The sequence below is a fragment of the Protomyctophum parallelum genome (assembly GCF_964188405.1).
Source record: "Protomyctophum parallelum genome assembly, chromosome: 4".
NCBI classification, from domain to species: Eukaryota; Metazoa; Chordata; class Actinopteri; order Myctophiformes; family Myctophidae; genus Protomyctophum; species Protomyctophum parallelum.
The window spans coordinates 53,692,569-53,708,697 of NC_139700.1; the positions used below are offsets into that span (position 1 = coordinate 53,692,569).

The 16,129-nt window shown below is 44.6% G+C and overlaps 1 protein-coding gene across 1 annotated transcript in view; it reads right to left on the bottom strand.

Annotated features, from left to right (window-relative positions):
- lamb1a (laminin, beta 1a) overlaps positions 1-16,129 on the bottom strand; it is a 44,300-nt gene that overhangs the window by 21,640 nt on the left and 6,531 nt on the right. The window contains exons 5-17 of the mRNA XM_083763275.1: positions 15,030-15,218; positions 14,822-14,885; positions 14,056-14,255; positions 11,557-11,677; positions 10,029-10,217; positions 7,491-7,667; positions 6,937-7,049; positions 5,341-5,420; positions 4,800-4,935; positions 3,538-3,696; positions 2,751-2,878; positions 1,911-2,031; positions 1,187-1,385 (exon numbers count right to left, since the gene is read on the bottom strand). Coding sequence (XP_083619401.1) covers positions 1,187-1,385; positions 1,911-2,031; positions 2,751-2,878; positions 3,538-3,696; positions 4,800-4,935; positions 5,341-5,420; positions 6,937-7,049; positions 7,491-7,667; positions 10,029-10,217; positions 11,557-11,677; positions 14,056-14,255; positions 14,822-14,885; positions 15,030-15,218 — 1,876 coding nt within the window. The remainder of the gene's footprint in view (positions 1-1,186; positions 1,386-1,910; positions 2,032-2,750; positions 2,879-3,537; positions 3,697-4,799; positions 4,936-5,340; positions 5,421-6,936; positions 7,050-7,490; positions 7,668-10,028; positions 10,218-11,556; positions 11,678-14,055; positions 14,256-14,821; positions 14,886-15,029; positions 15,219-16,129) is intronic.

Below are 16,129 nucleotides of genomic sequence, written 5' to 3' on the forward strand. Positions count from 1 at the left end.
TCAGGAAGGAAGGAAGGGGGCCTGGATGGTATGTAATGACATAAGACTGACTGGAGGGGACGATGACAACACAGATGGAGGAAACAACAGCAGACGATAACAGAAGACTGGAGATGGAATGGACAGGAGAGGACAGGACAGGACAGGGAACATGTAGGAGGAAAGGTTGACGTGTCAGGTGACAGGACAGGGAACATGTAGGAGGAAAGGTTGACGTGTCAGGTGACAGGTATAGGGTCAGCGTCGGAATGACATTCCGTCACTTCCAAAAACACGTCGACTGCAGCTCAACTATTTCATTGGCATGTTCTGATTTATTATGGGATGCAGTGGCTCAGGAGGTAGAGTGATTTATTATGGGATGCAGTGGCTCAGGAGGTAGAGTGGACGCTTGAACGCTTCTGAACCGGAAGGTTCTCAGTTCTATCGCGGGCTTCCCCAGAGTTAGCGTCGAAGGGTCCTTGAGCAAGACACTGAGCCAAAGTTGCCGCCATCGGCCTATGAATGAATGAATGTGTGTGTGTGTGTGTGTGTGTGTGTGTGTGTGTGGTCACAACGCTTGTAGATCGGCTATTTTCAGCGTAGTGTAAAATCAGTCATTATGACGGCATCAACGCCCGCCAAAATACTCGACTAAATCAACTGTAGATTTAGTCGACTAAAATCTTATGATATTTAGTCGACTAAAACTAGACTAAAACATTCCAGGTGACTAAAATGTGACTGAAACTAAAATGAAAACTATTGAAGAGACTATAGGACTAAAACTAAAAATCTAAATGTGCAGCAGAAACAAACACTGGTACCTTTGGCCCCCTGGTGCAGCAGAAACAAACACTGGTACCTTTGGCCCCCTGGTGCAGCAGAAACAAACACTGGTACCTTTGGCCCCCTGGTGCAGCAGAAACAAACACTGGTACCTTTGGCCCCCTGGTGCAGCAGAAACAAACACTGGTACCTTTGGCCCCCTGGTGCAGCAGAAACAAACACTGGTACCTTTGGCCCCCTGGTGCAGCAGAAACAAACACTGGTACCTTTGGCCCCCTGGTGCAGCAGAAACAAACACTGGTACCTTTGGCCCCCTGGTGCAGCAGAAACAAACACTGGTACCTTTGGCCCCCTGGTGCAGCAGAAACAAACACTGGTACCTTTGGCCCCCTGGTGCAGCAGAAACAAACACTGGTACCTTTGGCCCCCTGGTGCAGCAGCGCGGACACGCTGAAGATGAAGTTGCGGCAGATGTCGGTCATGGGGGTTTTGACCACGCTCATGCTGTCCTCCAGACAGCGGTAGCGCTGGAACGTTTCCCAGGCGTTGCTGGAGTCTCCTTCTCTGTCGGAGCCCGAGAAGATGTCCAGGTTCCTGCAGTGAGGCATCAGGACGATCTGGGGACACAACGGGGGACAGAGGACGTTGTTGAGCGACGCTATACCGTCGACTGGCTCGTGAGACTAAATATACACCAGCTTAAGACCTGGAACGTGTCTTTAACCATTTGAACAATTATTTTAAGCTTTAGCTGTGGAAAGATAGCAGATCTAGATCTGCTATTGTTGAAAAATCATGAAAATGTCATGTGTTCAAATCTTTGAATATATATTTCAGAGCGAACATTTTAACTAAAATATTGGCTTCTGGAACTACATATTTTGAGATGGGGGTCCGTGGCCCAATAGAGATAATTCTGGGCGTCCTTGACATGAAAAAGGTTGAGCACCACTGACATAGAAACATGGGTTTTTCTCAAAAATATATTCTTTCACAGTGAACGTTTTTAACTCAAATATAAATATCTGCTTCGGGTGTGTGTGTGTGTGTGTGTGTGTGTGTGTGTGTGTGTGTGTGTGTGTGTGTGTGTGTGTGTGTGTGCGTGCGTGCGTGTGTGTGCGTGCGTGCGTGCGTGTACTCACGGAGTCAATCAGTGTGTACGGCGACTGCACGTCACTGCCAGCGGAGTAGAGAGGAAGGCTGAGACGAAGGGTGTAGTTGAGGCCCGTCTCGAAGCACACCGGCCTGGGCAGAGCCACATAGCTGTGGAGAGAAACGCAGACATGAAGACCATGCACTGTTTATTCGCTAGGGCTGTGTTTATGCAGCCTAAACACAGGTGGACGCAAAGAGCCACTGTGTAGACTCATCATCATCACACAGTCAAACATTGACTAATATCTACTTGGCATCAGCTGGAAAGGGAGATGCCTATAGGCTAGCTAGCGTGTACGTGCAAGTGGCCCCAAATGGACCTGCACATGCTGATAGTGTACAAGTTTAGCAGAGTGGCTCTCAGACTCATTCTGATGGCCTCAAAAGTCTAATATCTCCCCTGAGTCATGGCGATATCGCTTTGGATTAGTGGTTAAGATGTTGGCTTTCCACGCGGGAAACCCAGGTTCGATTCCCGTGCATTACACAAATATAGCCAAATGTATGCTGGAAAAAAAAAGAGTACAAATGTAACCAAATGGACCGATAAGGGCAGAGTTAGTTACATGTGTACACTCTCGGCAGAGGTACCCATTAACCCATTCTGACCGGGCACCCATTTTGGTGTCGGCATCATGTTATGCTTTAGCTATTGAAAAATAGCAGATCTACAAGCTCATATCGCGCCACCGAGTGGCGCGATACGAGCTTGTAGGTCTGCCATTTTTGAAAAATCTAAGAACGACTGACATTTTTAGAATCTGATCTCAGGTCAGAATGGGTTAATACTGGAGACGGAGTGAGAAAGCAGACGTGGCCTCTCGTACCGTGAGCCGGGGTGGAGCGAGGTCATCTGGTTGTCGTCGTCAGGCATGGTGTTGACACAGCGGCTGTCTGCCGTGATGACGCCCGGACGCATCACTGTCATCAGGACCTCCTCCCACTGCTCGGGCAGCTGAGCAGACAGCACACAAACAGCAGGTTAGGGAGGTGGTACATTAACTTGCGTGAGCGTACAGATACAGCATAAACAAACACTTCACATCTGTACATTTCTTGTTAAAAAATTAAAGCAATAAACCACAAGAGTCTGTGGGATTCACAGCAGCTATGTGAGCACGCAGTGAACTGCGATGCGTAGCCTGGCTTTCACGGTAACTACGGCCTCACGTGGCTTATTGCCTTTTTAAATTAAAACACTGGAAGGGGCCCTATTTTTTATTTAAAAAAAAAAGCAGTTCTGCTATTAATCCAGAGCGAGTTACAGTAAACAAGAATAACACATAAAGATTGTCATCAAGAATCATAAGGAAGCTATAAGAACCTAGCATCTGTCTAACAGTAGAAAAACTGTACAGTAAAGCTATGAGTATAGACTGATTATAGAGTGTGCTATGTCTACACAAAAAATAAACCAGCTCAGTGGCCTTGTGGTTAGAGTGTCCGCCCTGAGACTGGGAGGTCGGGGTTCAATCCCCGGCCGGGTCATACCAAAGTTGAGCCTTTGCATCCGCCTGTAAGGTTGTCGAGGCTAGTGCTACCTCAAAAGCTGCAGGCTAAGATGGAGTCTGAAGTTGTTGAGTGTAAATATTACAGAAGAGGCTTCATTCACACCTGTGGCTCGTAGCGGATGATGATGTCGTACTCCATGGAGTGGGGGAGGTTGTCGATGGAGAACTCCAGGTAGGCGCCCTCTGGGACGTTGACCAATCCTGTGCCAGTCCAGGTGGGGTTACGGTCCTGTGGGTGTGGCCTCGGTACCAGCGTCACTCCCTGAAGGAAGAGGAAGAAGAGGAGTCAATGGGCTATATGCATACACGCCATTTTGGAAAGAACTTGGGCCACTTCCTTATACTTCCTTCACAGATGTTACAGATGATACTAATGAAGGCTCTGTAACCATTACGGTCAAACAGAGTCAGGGTTGCTGCTATAGAGGGTATGCGCATGCTTAAAGTGAATGACACATCGAGTGGCAAAGCAACAGGCAAAGTGAGTTTAACATTGTTTAAGGTTGTTTAATGCAATCAGACTTTTCTGTGTGTATGTTTGGGCTATCAAGGCCAGAAAGTAGTTTTTTGCCTGTATGGGTTACACACTGTACGCGTCTTTAGGTGTATAGCGTGTATAGTGGAGGACAAAATAAGATTTAGCATTGAGTAAAATAAAAATAAAAAACACACACACACACACACACACACACACACACACACACACACACACACACATCGCAGTGACCCTGCCAACAAAAGCCAACTCTGGACTTCATGAACAGCCAGAGGAACTCTTCTGCACTCTGACTCGCATGTAATTAGAAACTCTATAGCTGGAGGCCAAAACCATGCACTGCTTTCAAACGTATCAGTACAACTCTAAGAGGAATCCTAGAACAAACAGTCAGTCAGCGCAAGGAGGCTGAAGGACATGAACATGACATTAAATCATTCATTTATAACTAAGAATTGCAAATGATTGGTATATTATAAGAACCACTTATTTTGTGTCACATGAAAATAGCAGATCGACAAGCTCACAACAGGACACAATGCAACACTTTGCGAGCTTGTAGATCTGCTATTTATCACAAGATTTATTATGTTGCCTATAATGTTGAAATTGGTTTTAATCTCCCTGGTAGAGAACTGGATTCGCGTTCTGGATTTCTCCAATGCAGTTTACCCAAAGAATAACGCCTGAATGCTGATTGACACCGGTCTTAAGCACTAGAAACAAGATGAAGGTTGAGGCTTTGGTCATGAGAAGAAAAAAATAAAAGTTTTAAATTGTATTTGGGGAAATAAAAGCACTGCGTGGGAAACTTATAAGTAAGTCTGAACCCGTTTTCAGTTAAACAACGGTTGAAATGAAAAACTCACAGGTCCAAAGTGTGCGAACTCTCCCTCGTAGGTGTAATGGTCCAGAGCGATGAAGTAGAAGCCCGATTGGACCTGGTCGCAGCGCCGGCCAAACATGTGGTCCCGGCACACGCACTGACCCGTCTCCTGGGAACAGCTGGGAGGACAGAGAGAGAGAGATAAGATTTATTCCTGTTTCCTCCATTCTGACCTGAGATCAGATTCTAAAAATGTCTTCTACATCCTGACGGTTTTCTGAAAAAGCTATGTTTAAAAAAAAAAATAGCAGACCTACAAGCGCGTAGCGTGCCACTCGGTGGCGCGCTATGAGCTTTGTAGATCTGCTATTTTTCAATAGCTATAAAGCATAACATAATTCTAACACCAAAAGGGGTTCCCGCCCCAAAATGGGTTTTAACTAAGGGCCTTCCTTATAGGCAGTAATTTCTCAATCTATCGTGTATAGTATGATTATTTTAACATTAACTATTTCACTATGATGAGATCTAAGACAACTGGCTCAGAAGATGAAACCGTTGAAACAGTCAAAATATGAACTCACTCGTTGTTAAACGCTCCTCCCGCATCACAGTCACATGGTCTACAGCCGTCCATGTCGTTGCTCAGACCCCAGTGCTGAGGCTGTAGAACACACACACACACACACACACACACACACGTATCGTTAAAAAACAAAACAAGGCCTTCAATGATGGCGTTATTGCCGGCCTCCCACCATGTTCCACTTTAAAAACCAGTGTTAAGGATGTTCTTTGAGGTTGGGATGGTTGAAGGGGTGGTGTGGAGTGGAGTGGGGTGGAGTGGAGGGGTTTCATGACCAGAGATTTACAGCCGCAGCAGGGGCGGGACACTAAGCGAGGACAGCCAGCAAACCAATTAGCGGTTACACCAAGCTGAGGTAAAGCCTCAACCCAGGAAAGATGGATTATGGTGTGTTATGATATGAGTAATGTGTAGGCTACACACGAGAACCCAGGACAAATCGTATTAGGAAATTATTCAAGGGGAGAATGCATGTCGATACAAGACCGGCCAACATCAGTAGCATAAAGGCTCATTCATAGTCTGGATTTTCGGTGGTGAGGTGACCACGGCTCCGGTGGTGAGGTGACCACCGCTCCGGTGGTGAGGTGACCACCGCTCCGGTGGTGAGGTGACCACCGGAGCTGAAATAAGGTTGAGCGGTGGTGAGTAAAAACAGAGAGAAGGGCGGTGGCGGTGATTTGCTCTTCACAGCGGCTCGTGACGTCATGTTGTAGTTCGGTGGTCACCTCAGTGACGTCATGTTGTAGTTCGGTGGTCAGCTCACCACCACCAATAACGCTTAATAGTACAGATAACTTCTCTAACCATGGCAAATGAACCAGCTTTACTGTGTTACAATACTTTTCCATACATATGGATACAATAGTTATTTAATAATACAAAATAAAATAAATCCTGTATTCAAATTCAAATTAATTTTTTATTTAAAGCCCAAACCACACTAAAGGGTCGCCATGCAACTCCTCCCAACCAAACGGTTGATGGTATGGTTTGGGCCATTGAATTGAACCAGTTGAATCGCTCTGGTCGACGTGCAACAGGATGAATCACACCGCTGGGGGACGGACGCTAAAACCGCCTCGTCCCGTCTCGACCCTTTGGTGTGGTTTGGGCTTTATAAACTCACCAGACATTGGTCACAGTCCCTATAAACTCACCAGACATTGGTCACAGTCCCTATAAACTCACCAGACATTGGTCACAGTCCCTATAAACTCACCAGACATTGGTCACAGTCCCTATAAACTCACCAGACATTGGTCACAGTCCCTATAAACTCACCAGACATTGGTCACAGTCCCTATAAACTCACCAGACATTGGTCACAGTCCCTATAAACTCACCAGACATTGGTCACAGTCCCTATAAACTCACCAGACATTGGTCACAGTCCCTATAAACTCACCAGACATTGGTCACAGTCCCTATAAACTCACCAGACATTGGTCACAGTCCCTATAAACTCACCAGACATTGGTCACAGTCCCTATAAACTCACCAGACATTGGTCACAGTCCCTATAAACTCACCAGACATTGGTCACAGTCCCTATAAACTCACCAGACATTGGTCACAGTCCCTATAAACTCACCAGACATTGGTCACAGTCCCTGCCGGTCACCAGAGCTTTGCAGTAACAGTCTCCTGTGTCTGAGTCGCAGGGACTTCCACCCCCTCTGGTTCCCAGAGGGTTGCAGGTGCAGGCTGGAGTGAGACAAGGTCACCATTAGTTTACAGTACATTTGCAATGGATTTCAGGCATGTTTTAGTAAGTCATGCAAGTCATACAGACAATATTACAATGTGTTCCCCTTGCATACTTTGGCATGAAGCACAACAGAAAATATGTGATATTACATATCAATAATACATGAAGATTCCAAGAACATAGGAATATCTGTGATTATCTGATCTGTTTCTTTAAGCCTTAAAGAAACAGATCAGATAATAACCAACAAGACTACAGATCCCTTGGGGTCTTGTTGGTACACAGTTTTACTCAAATTCAATTAACCTTTTGATTTTGCTGCGATTTTCATTGTTTGTGATTCAGGAATTTTGATTACCTCATTTACCTGACACACTTATTAAGTTAATTCATGCACATTTACAACAGCGTGCATGTTGGTCGGTCAGTCATCTTACCCTGGCAGCCCAGTGGGAGGTCACTCAGGCCGTAGAAGGCTGCTTTGCATTGGTCACAGCGCTCGCCCTCCACGTTGGCCTTACAGCGACACTGGCCAGCGATCAGCCCCGAGTGCACGTCCGTCATCCTGTCACACACGCCGCCGTTCTGAGAGCCCACCGGGTCACAGTCGCACGCTAAACAGACACACACACAGATGGACAAAGGTCAGAGCTTTGAACACGGACAGGTGTCAATTATTAGTAGTATGCTATGCTATGCTCACTGGGATTCAGGTATGAACCTGTCTGCCTGTCTATGTACTGGATACAGTTATGCATATCTATTCCAGTGCTACTCAACCTGCGGCCTGTCACGGTCATACCAATAAAAGTATCATTGGTTATTTTCATTGTTTTGAACAGGATTGTAGGTATAGTATCGTTTGTTCCAAGAGAAAGTGATATGGCCTGATGTCAGCTGTGTATCAACCACTTACTTATTTACCATATAATCTGTTCAATATGTATGTTCTCTTCACATTTTGTGAATGAAGCCTCGTTTTGTAACTTCATCATTAATCACAAATGTTTTTGTTCATTGAGGTTTGGCCTTTATAGATGGAAATGTGGCTTTTTACTCGGTTTCCTCCATTTTTAGACCAGTCGTGCTGCAAGTCTTAAAAATAAAATAATACTGACATTTTGTAGCTTGCTTCGACTGTTTGCTGAGTGGCCCCTGAGCCATCCTAAAGTTGATTAGCCCTGATCTATTCAATGAGGCATAGGACTAAAATCAACAAGTCACTCAATCAGTTAGAATCCAAGAGTATATGGCAGGATTCAGATGTTCATGGAGTGACAGAAAATAGATTGATGAGACGAGAAAAGCCAGGTCCTTATAGCCACAATAAACAATGCCTAACAAAGACACTCTGCTCTTGGTTGTAGTTGAAAACAAAGGAAAGGAAACATCCAGGGCCCCTTACAGAACGCACGTCGCATCTGAACCCAGAAGCAGGAAACACTGTGTGCTCCTTTTATAAATATATATTCTCAAGGCAATCCTGAACGTCACAGGAAAATGTCAAGCATTCGTGTTTTCGTTACTTCACACGCAATAGACAGAGGGTAGCGAATGCAAGTGAGAGCTGTAGCGAATCACAGAGTCTAACGCTACAGGAGGTCAAAGCTGTAGCGAATCACAGAGTCTAACGCTACAGGAGGTCAAAGCTGTAGCGAATCACAGAGTCTAACGCTACAGGAGGTCAAAGCACCCTGCAGGCGAAAAGGCCAAAGCATGACCTGATAAGGATGGCACAGAGAGGAATGACAACCATGCACCAGTGGTGATTTTGGCAGCACGATTTCATTTTAGTTAAAGTCATATAGTCTTTGGAATAAAACTTTATTTAGTTTTAGTCATCTGAAATGTTTTAGTGTTAGTCTAGTTTTAGAGGACTAAATATCACACACACACACACACACACACACACACACACACACACACACACACACACACACACACACACACACACACACACACACACACACACACACACACACACACACACAAACTTCCAATGTTTGGGACATACAAGGATTCCACTCGACAGCGACCATAGGAGCCTCAACGCAACCGCTAACCGCGCCTCTCAAAACCCAAAACACAGCGGCGAGCGCCTGCCGACACACACACACACACACACACACACACACACACACATGCTCCCCTCACCACACATTTCATGACAGGGGTGGGGGTGCCCCTCAAGGCCTCATTAAGCCCCCTGTGTTTCAACCACCAGGGGGACATGAGATGATATATGAGCTGAGGTTAGGGTCGGTACAAAGAAGCCGATAACGCTTCAAAGCCCAGGTGTTCTCTCTCTACTCCTGACCACAGAGGTCTCATCAAAGAGAGGAAAAGAAAATATATGAGATAAGTGCTAAAAATAAAAGGGTTGTCAGTTGTGGAAAGATGAGAGGGTGGTTTTTTTTGTGTGTGAAAGAGGGAAGGGAACACACACTGATTCTTGCTTACTGTGAATCGCTCTGGATTAAGTTGCTAAATTGCAGACATTAAAGTTTTACGGACTTCGGCTTTAAACGCTGAAGATTTTGACTGTGTACGTTTTCCCTGGCATCATCAAAAACAAGAATGACTATCATAACTGCTAGGTGCAACAAGCTCTTTATAGTTTCTGATGTTCTGTTGTTGGTTCACTCGCTGTGTTTTGTTATGGCATTCCTCTAGCTTCAGTCAGCTCATAACATTAGCTTCTGCTGCCACTCGCTCTGCATTGTTCAGGAGTACAGGTTTTTATGCCGTTCAGACTATGGGTTTTATGGGTAAGTCCCCCATTGGCTTAGAGGCAGCTTAGAGGCAGCGTAGAGGCAGCGTAGAGGCAGCCAATCATGAAAAAGTGTCCAGAGCGGTCGTCTTTACGGTCGTCAGTAGTGGTGCGTGCAAAATGTAGTCCAGGCGCATTTCAAGCACCTGGCAAAAAACTAAACATCAGGCAAGAGCTTTGCACTGGGGGGGGGGGGGGCACTCACGTTCACAGACGTTGGGGTCCCGGATGTCCCTCTCGGGGTGCTGGTAGAAGAAAGGCTTGCACTGTTCACAGCTGTAGCCCATGGTGTTGTGCAGGCAGTCGTCACAGACCCCTCCGCTGACGTTGGCCGAGGTCAAGTACACCGCCATGTCGAAGTGGCAGGAGGTGGAGTGATGGTTACAGTTGCACTCTGTGGGGGACGAGAGTAAAGGACAGTGTGAGAGAGGGCAGTGGTGTACATTTACTTAAGTACTGTACTTACGCACAATTTTGAGGCATTTGTACTTTACTTGAATCATTTCCATTTGCCAGTACTTTGACTTCTACTCGACTACATCTTGGAGGCAAATATATGTGCACTTTTACTCCAATACATTTATTTGAAAACTTTAGTTACTAGTTACTTTGTAGATTTTTATTGTTATTACAAAACATACATTAACCACTTCAGCCCTATACTGTATATATATATATATATATATATATATATATATATATATATATATATATATATATACACACATTTCAACCATTTGAAAATAGCCCATCTGCTATTTTCAAAATGAAATGAGACTATTTTCAAAATGAAATGAGACATTCTGCATGATGAGTACTTTCACTTTTGGTACATTATGATACTGATACTTAAGTCAAACAGTTGAGTACACTTTCCACCATTATCAGAGGGTGGGTGTGGCCTGTTGACAGTGGGGAGAACAACAAAAAACCCTCATTCATTGTTTACAGCGGCCAGATGTTGTGCTGTAAAGTGTAAACAATGGCTAGCAGGCAATGCAATTACTCTTGTTTGCTGAACAAATAAAACAAATCCCGGCGAGCTGAAAGGATTATCTGCAGACAATGACAAGCATCTCGCCTGCAGTGATGGCTATTCATTCATTCAAGGGGTCGTTGAGATTAAATAGTTTGAGAACCACTGACAGAGACATAGGTATTTTTTTTGAAAACTGACTTTCTGTATTTGACGTACAACAACGTACTTGAATTACCCTATTGTCGCACTTCCAAACATCAATCTTTCATCAAATTTAGAGGCCCTCATCTATGGAATTCCCTAGATGCTTCACTTAAATCCTCATTATCCTTGCCAATATTCAAAAAAACATCTAAAGAAATATCTTATTTCTTCCTCTCTGTAGATTACATGTTTTACTTCGATGCGTTATATTTTCTTTTGTTTGTTTGTTGTTGTATTGTTTATTTCCGTTTTTTGTGCAGTCTGTGTTTTTATTTCTTTATTGCACAGCTGCCCCCCCCCCCTTTGCCAACTTGTAGACTTTTTGTACTGTTCTTAATGAACTTTTAATCTGTTTAAACCAATGACCTCTTCCTACAGGAAAGGATTCCAAATAAGCCAGCTGGCTTCTTCCCTTCCTTGCATTGTATTTTTGATCTTTGATATTATGTTATTGTCTATTCTTTTGTACTACGTGCTAAATAAATGAACCTAAAACCTACTATGGGTGACGTGACGTTTTTTTCCGTCCTAAATAATAACGGGTACTGACTTTTGCAGGCGTTGGTGTTGCGCCCCTCGGCGGGCCTCCAGGGCAGGTCGTGGTAGAAGTCCTGGCACTTCTCACAGTTCAGCCCCTTGGTGTTGTGGTTGCACATGCAGTGACCGTGCACCTGAGAGAACACGCACGCACGCACACACGCACACACACACACACACACACACACACACACACACACACACACACGCACACACGCACACACACACACACACACACACACACACACACACACACACACACACACACACACACACACACACACACACACACGCACACGCACACGCACACGCACACACACACGCACACACACACACGCACACACACACACACACACACACACACACACACACACACACACACACAGGTCAGAATCATCTGTATTGTCACATCACAGTTTTAAAGCTAGAAAGTGGGTGAAATTAGTTTTTGTGCATATAGTTTCCATCGTGTTATTTTCCCCAAGAAACAAAGAATGGGAAGAAGAGGTAAAGATTTAAGCTCGTTCCACGCATGCACGCACGCAGGCACACACACGCACACGCACACACACACACACACACACACACGTAGGGTCTCTCTTATCTTATTTACAATACAAATACGTTTCCACATAATATACACTGGCTTGTGTGAGTGTGAGTTATATATAATCTTGACCAACTAATTTTGATCACAGAACATTGTCATCAATGAACCCCAAAAGCAGAAAGAGGCAAGAAATGAACAGCTGATGGGAGCTATATGTACTGTACTGTACTGTACTGTACTGTACTGTACTGTACTGTACTGTACTGTACTGTACTGTACTGTACTGTACTGTACTGTACTGTACTGTACTGTGTTAGGCTGTGCAGCAGTGACACCTGAACAAACGCTATATCGCTATTTCCATGCTGGGACAAAGCCAGGGACAGACCCAGGGACAGACCCAGGGACAGACCCAGGGACAAAGCCAGGGACAGACCCAGCCACACACATAGCTGTCTAGTGTCTACCACTCAAAAAGCATGGTGGGAGAGCCCAGAAGAACAATATGAGAGATATTTTCATTCCAGCCCCATCTAACCCCTCTGAAATGGAGCAGGAAATGTTTACATGTTTGGTCAGCCTCACCACATCTGGTCTGTGTTAGTTAGTCTGTGAGGACAATGCAGACATGCTGGCCCAGTGACTCAGAGGTGCTACATATAATAATGACCACATGGAGCTTCCTTGGACAATGAATAATAATACAAATTGGTAATAAAAGAGACACGAATCTAGGGCTCCATTTCCGTCACCGCTAAACCCCTTATCCCTAAACTTCTTTGCCTTTTTTTTATACTATTTTGCAAAACATTTTTGAATAGTTATAAAATGGCCAGTCTACAAGCTCACAACGTGTCAAGATTGGCTAGTTGAACTATTCAAAAATGTTTTTCAAAATAGTAAAAAAAAGGAAAAGAAGTTTAGGGATAAGGGGTTTAGCGGTCCATGCCTAAACGTCTTTGCCTTTTGTTTTCACTAGTTTAGGGATAAAGGGTTTAGCACTGACGACGAGAATAGGGCCCTAGCAGCCTGTTTTCCAAAATGTATTTGGAAAACACAAAAATCATGGAAACAAATCAACGCCTAATAGGTTTATGTTTCTCTTTGCTTTGGGAAAGTTTGGTGTTTGAAGTTGTGTGTGTGTGTGGTGTGTGTGTGTGTGTGTGTGTGTGTGTGTGTGTGTGTGTGTGTGTGTGTGTGTGTGTGTGTGTGTGTGTGTGTGTGTGTGTGTGTGTGTGTGTGTGTGTGTGAGACACAATTCTGAGACCTATTTACTGTAGGCTTTGTACAGAGTAGACCTCCCTCATTTCATACTGAGCTTTACGGTCACTGTATAAACCAAACAGGGGATAACACTAGACTAAACAGGAACCGCTCTGTTTGCTCTTCTCTTCCTTCCTTTGTCAATACTCTCTCACACATAAGTATGAATAAACAGAAACTCACGTCCAGCTGTCTACAGCCCAGCTAGGCTCATCAAAAATAAACACAATATTGGATGATGACTAAGACACTAAGTAACACCAATCATATTTAGTTGCACTCACGCAGACACGCACGTGCACACACACACACACACACACACACACACACACACACCTAAAGGCCCCCTGACACACCAAGCTCAAAAGTGTTGCGTGAGGAAGTATAAATTAAACGTTAATCTCTATGCCGCCGATGGACATACTGTGAAGCCCTTTGCTTTGTTAGCATTATTTTATGCGTTAGCTATTGAAAAATAGCAGATCTACAAGTTCATAGCGCGCCACCAAGTAGCGCGCTACGAGCTTATAGGTCTGCTATTTTTGAAAGATTGAAGAACGACTGACATAGAAACACAGCTTTCTCAGAAAACTGTCAGGACGTAGAAGACATTTGTATAATCTGATCTCAGGTCAAAATGGGTTAACTGCACCATGGTGACCATGAACCGGTCTTCCACAGGACAGAAGAAGGACTCACCATGCCCTCCACTGCCAGCGCCCCGTCCACGGGGGCACACTTGGAGGCGTGCCCGTAGCAGAAGCAGTTCCCGCGGACCACCATGTCGTAGATGGAGTAGTAGTACTTCTCCTTGATCTCCACCCGGGAGTCCAGGAGGTTGTCGCCCAGCGTGTGGAGCCTGGTGAACTTCACCCGGAGGTTGGTGATCTTAAGCATGTCTGATGGAGAGAAGATGTGGGTTTAGAGGTTGGTGATCTTAAGCATGTCTGATGGAGAGAAGATGTGGGTTTAGAGGTTGTTGATTGGTGGAGCTTTCAACCTATATATATACCGGTATATGGTCCCAGTCGGGGGCAAGAAGAAACGGTGGATCTCCAAATGTCTACTTTCTTTCTTTCTTTACCTGTGCCACCTTAGCTTTGAACCACTTTTAAACATTATTTAAAACACACACACACACACACACACACACACACACACACACAAGCTGTGAGCTGTGAGCTTGTAGATCAGCTATTTTCAGCATGCATGCATTCATCTGTAAAATTACTTACTGCTGTCTGGATCTCTTGTCCACTAGTACCTTCCTAAAGATTTTGTCTAGTTTTTAGTTGTTGACAAATTATTGTCAATATATTTAGTATTTAGTTTTAGTCATCATAGCTTAGTATTGATTTAGTTTCCATTTAGTTTTCGTCAGTGAAAAAAGGTATTCGACGAAAAAAGAATTGTCATTTAGTATTAGTAATTAAATCAATCAACACTGGAAGTCACCAGGACATACTTTGGATTCTGGGGCTGTACGGGTCATCGATGTAGAACGCCGGGTCCAGAACACGGAAAATGACCTGAAACAAGAACACCATGTCAAGTCAGCATATACTGACACCTGCATACTCATCCACGTATCCTAAAACAAGTTACATGAAACTACAATAATAACGGTAATAATGACTCCGGGTAGCGTTCGCTAACGCTGAAGACGAACGCACCTCTCCTTCGGTGGACGGCTCGATGTCGGAGTAGTGCGAATCGCAGATGATGTCGTCCACATTCTGCATGGGACCCTGGGAGACTTGGCGGAAGGCCGCCTCGCAGTCGTAGGCCAGGTACCGGTACACCTGCCAGGTCTTCCCGAAGTCAGACGAGCGCTCAATCACCATGGCAGCTGGTCGGAAGGTCTGGCGGGGGGGAGGAGGGAGAGGGGAGACAAAACATACTGTTAACTCTTACGGTCCATTTTCAAATGAACACTCATTTTTTTGCACCCGAAGAAAAATACTTTTAGTTACTCCACTGCGCCCTCTACCGATACTGCCATAGACAAGATTGTCCCTTCTCTGGGCAAAGACTGCATTTTATACGTGTGGCGGGGTGCTCAGAGTGCGTCCACCGGGGAAAGGAGTCTTTCTAATGACCAAAACCGTCTTTGAATTGGTGAGTAGCGAAAATCTATTTTTATTTTTAGCAGAAGTATAATAAATATTGTGAAAATATCTACAAGCTTGTGAGCTTGTAGATCGGCTATTTAAATAAAATAAATGCCTCTTTCATATATTAGACAATTGTGTCAGTCTTTGAACAGGTGCTATAGTATAGTGCAATAGGAAATGAATGGTTTGACACAGTGCTGACAGTGCTGCAAACACAGCCTAACGTTAGTAAGCTAATATAAATGTGTTTGTTTGAGTAAACACAGGTGTTCGTTGACTTCAGTGCCAACTCTGAAGTGTGTGGCACTGCCCCATCATTACTTACATAATCTATAACACAGAATTAGGAGTTTGAGTCAACACAGGTGTTGTTGACATCCACACACACACACACTCCCCACTGGCATTTGTCCAGGTACAGCGCAGATGTGGTCTGTCTTGGGGGTTGAAATATCGCTGATCGTCTCGGGAAGACATAAAACATCCATTTGGCCAATACCGTAATTAAACGTGTCCCAGTCCCTGTGTGCCCGTGCAGTGTGCACACAGTAAAATACTGTTCATTTATCAATTATTTATAACTCAGCGAGTTACAAATGTATAGCCTCGCTGAGTTCAAAGGTAGTGTAAGTGATTTTCTTTGGTTACAATAAGTGTTC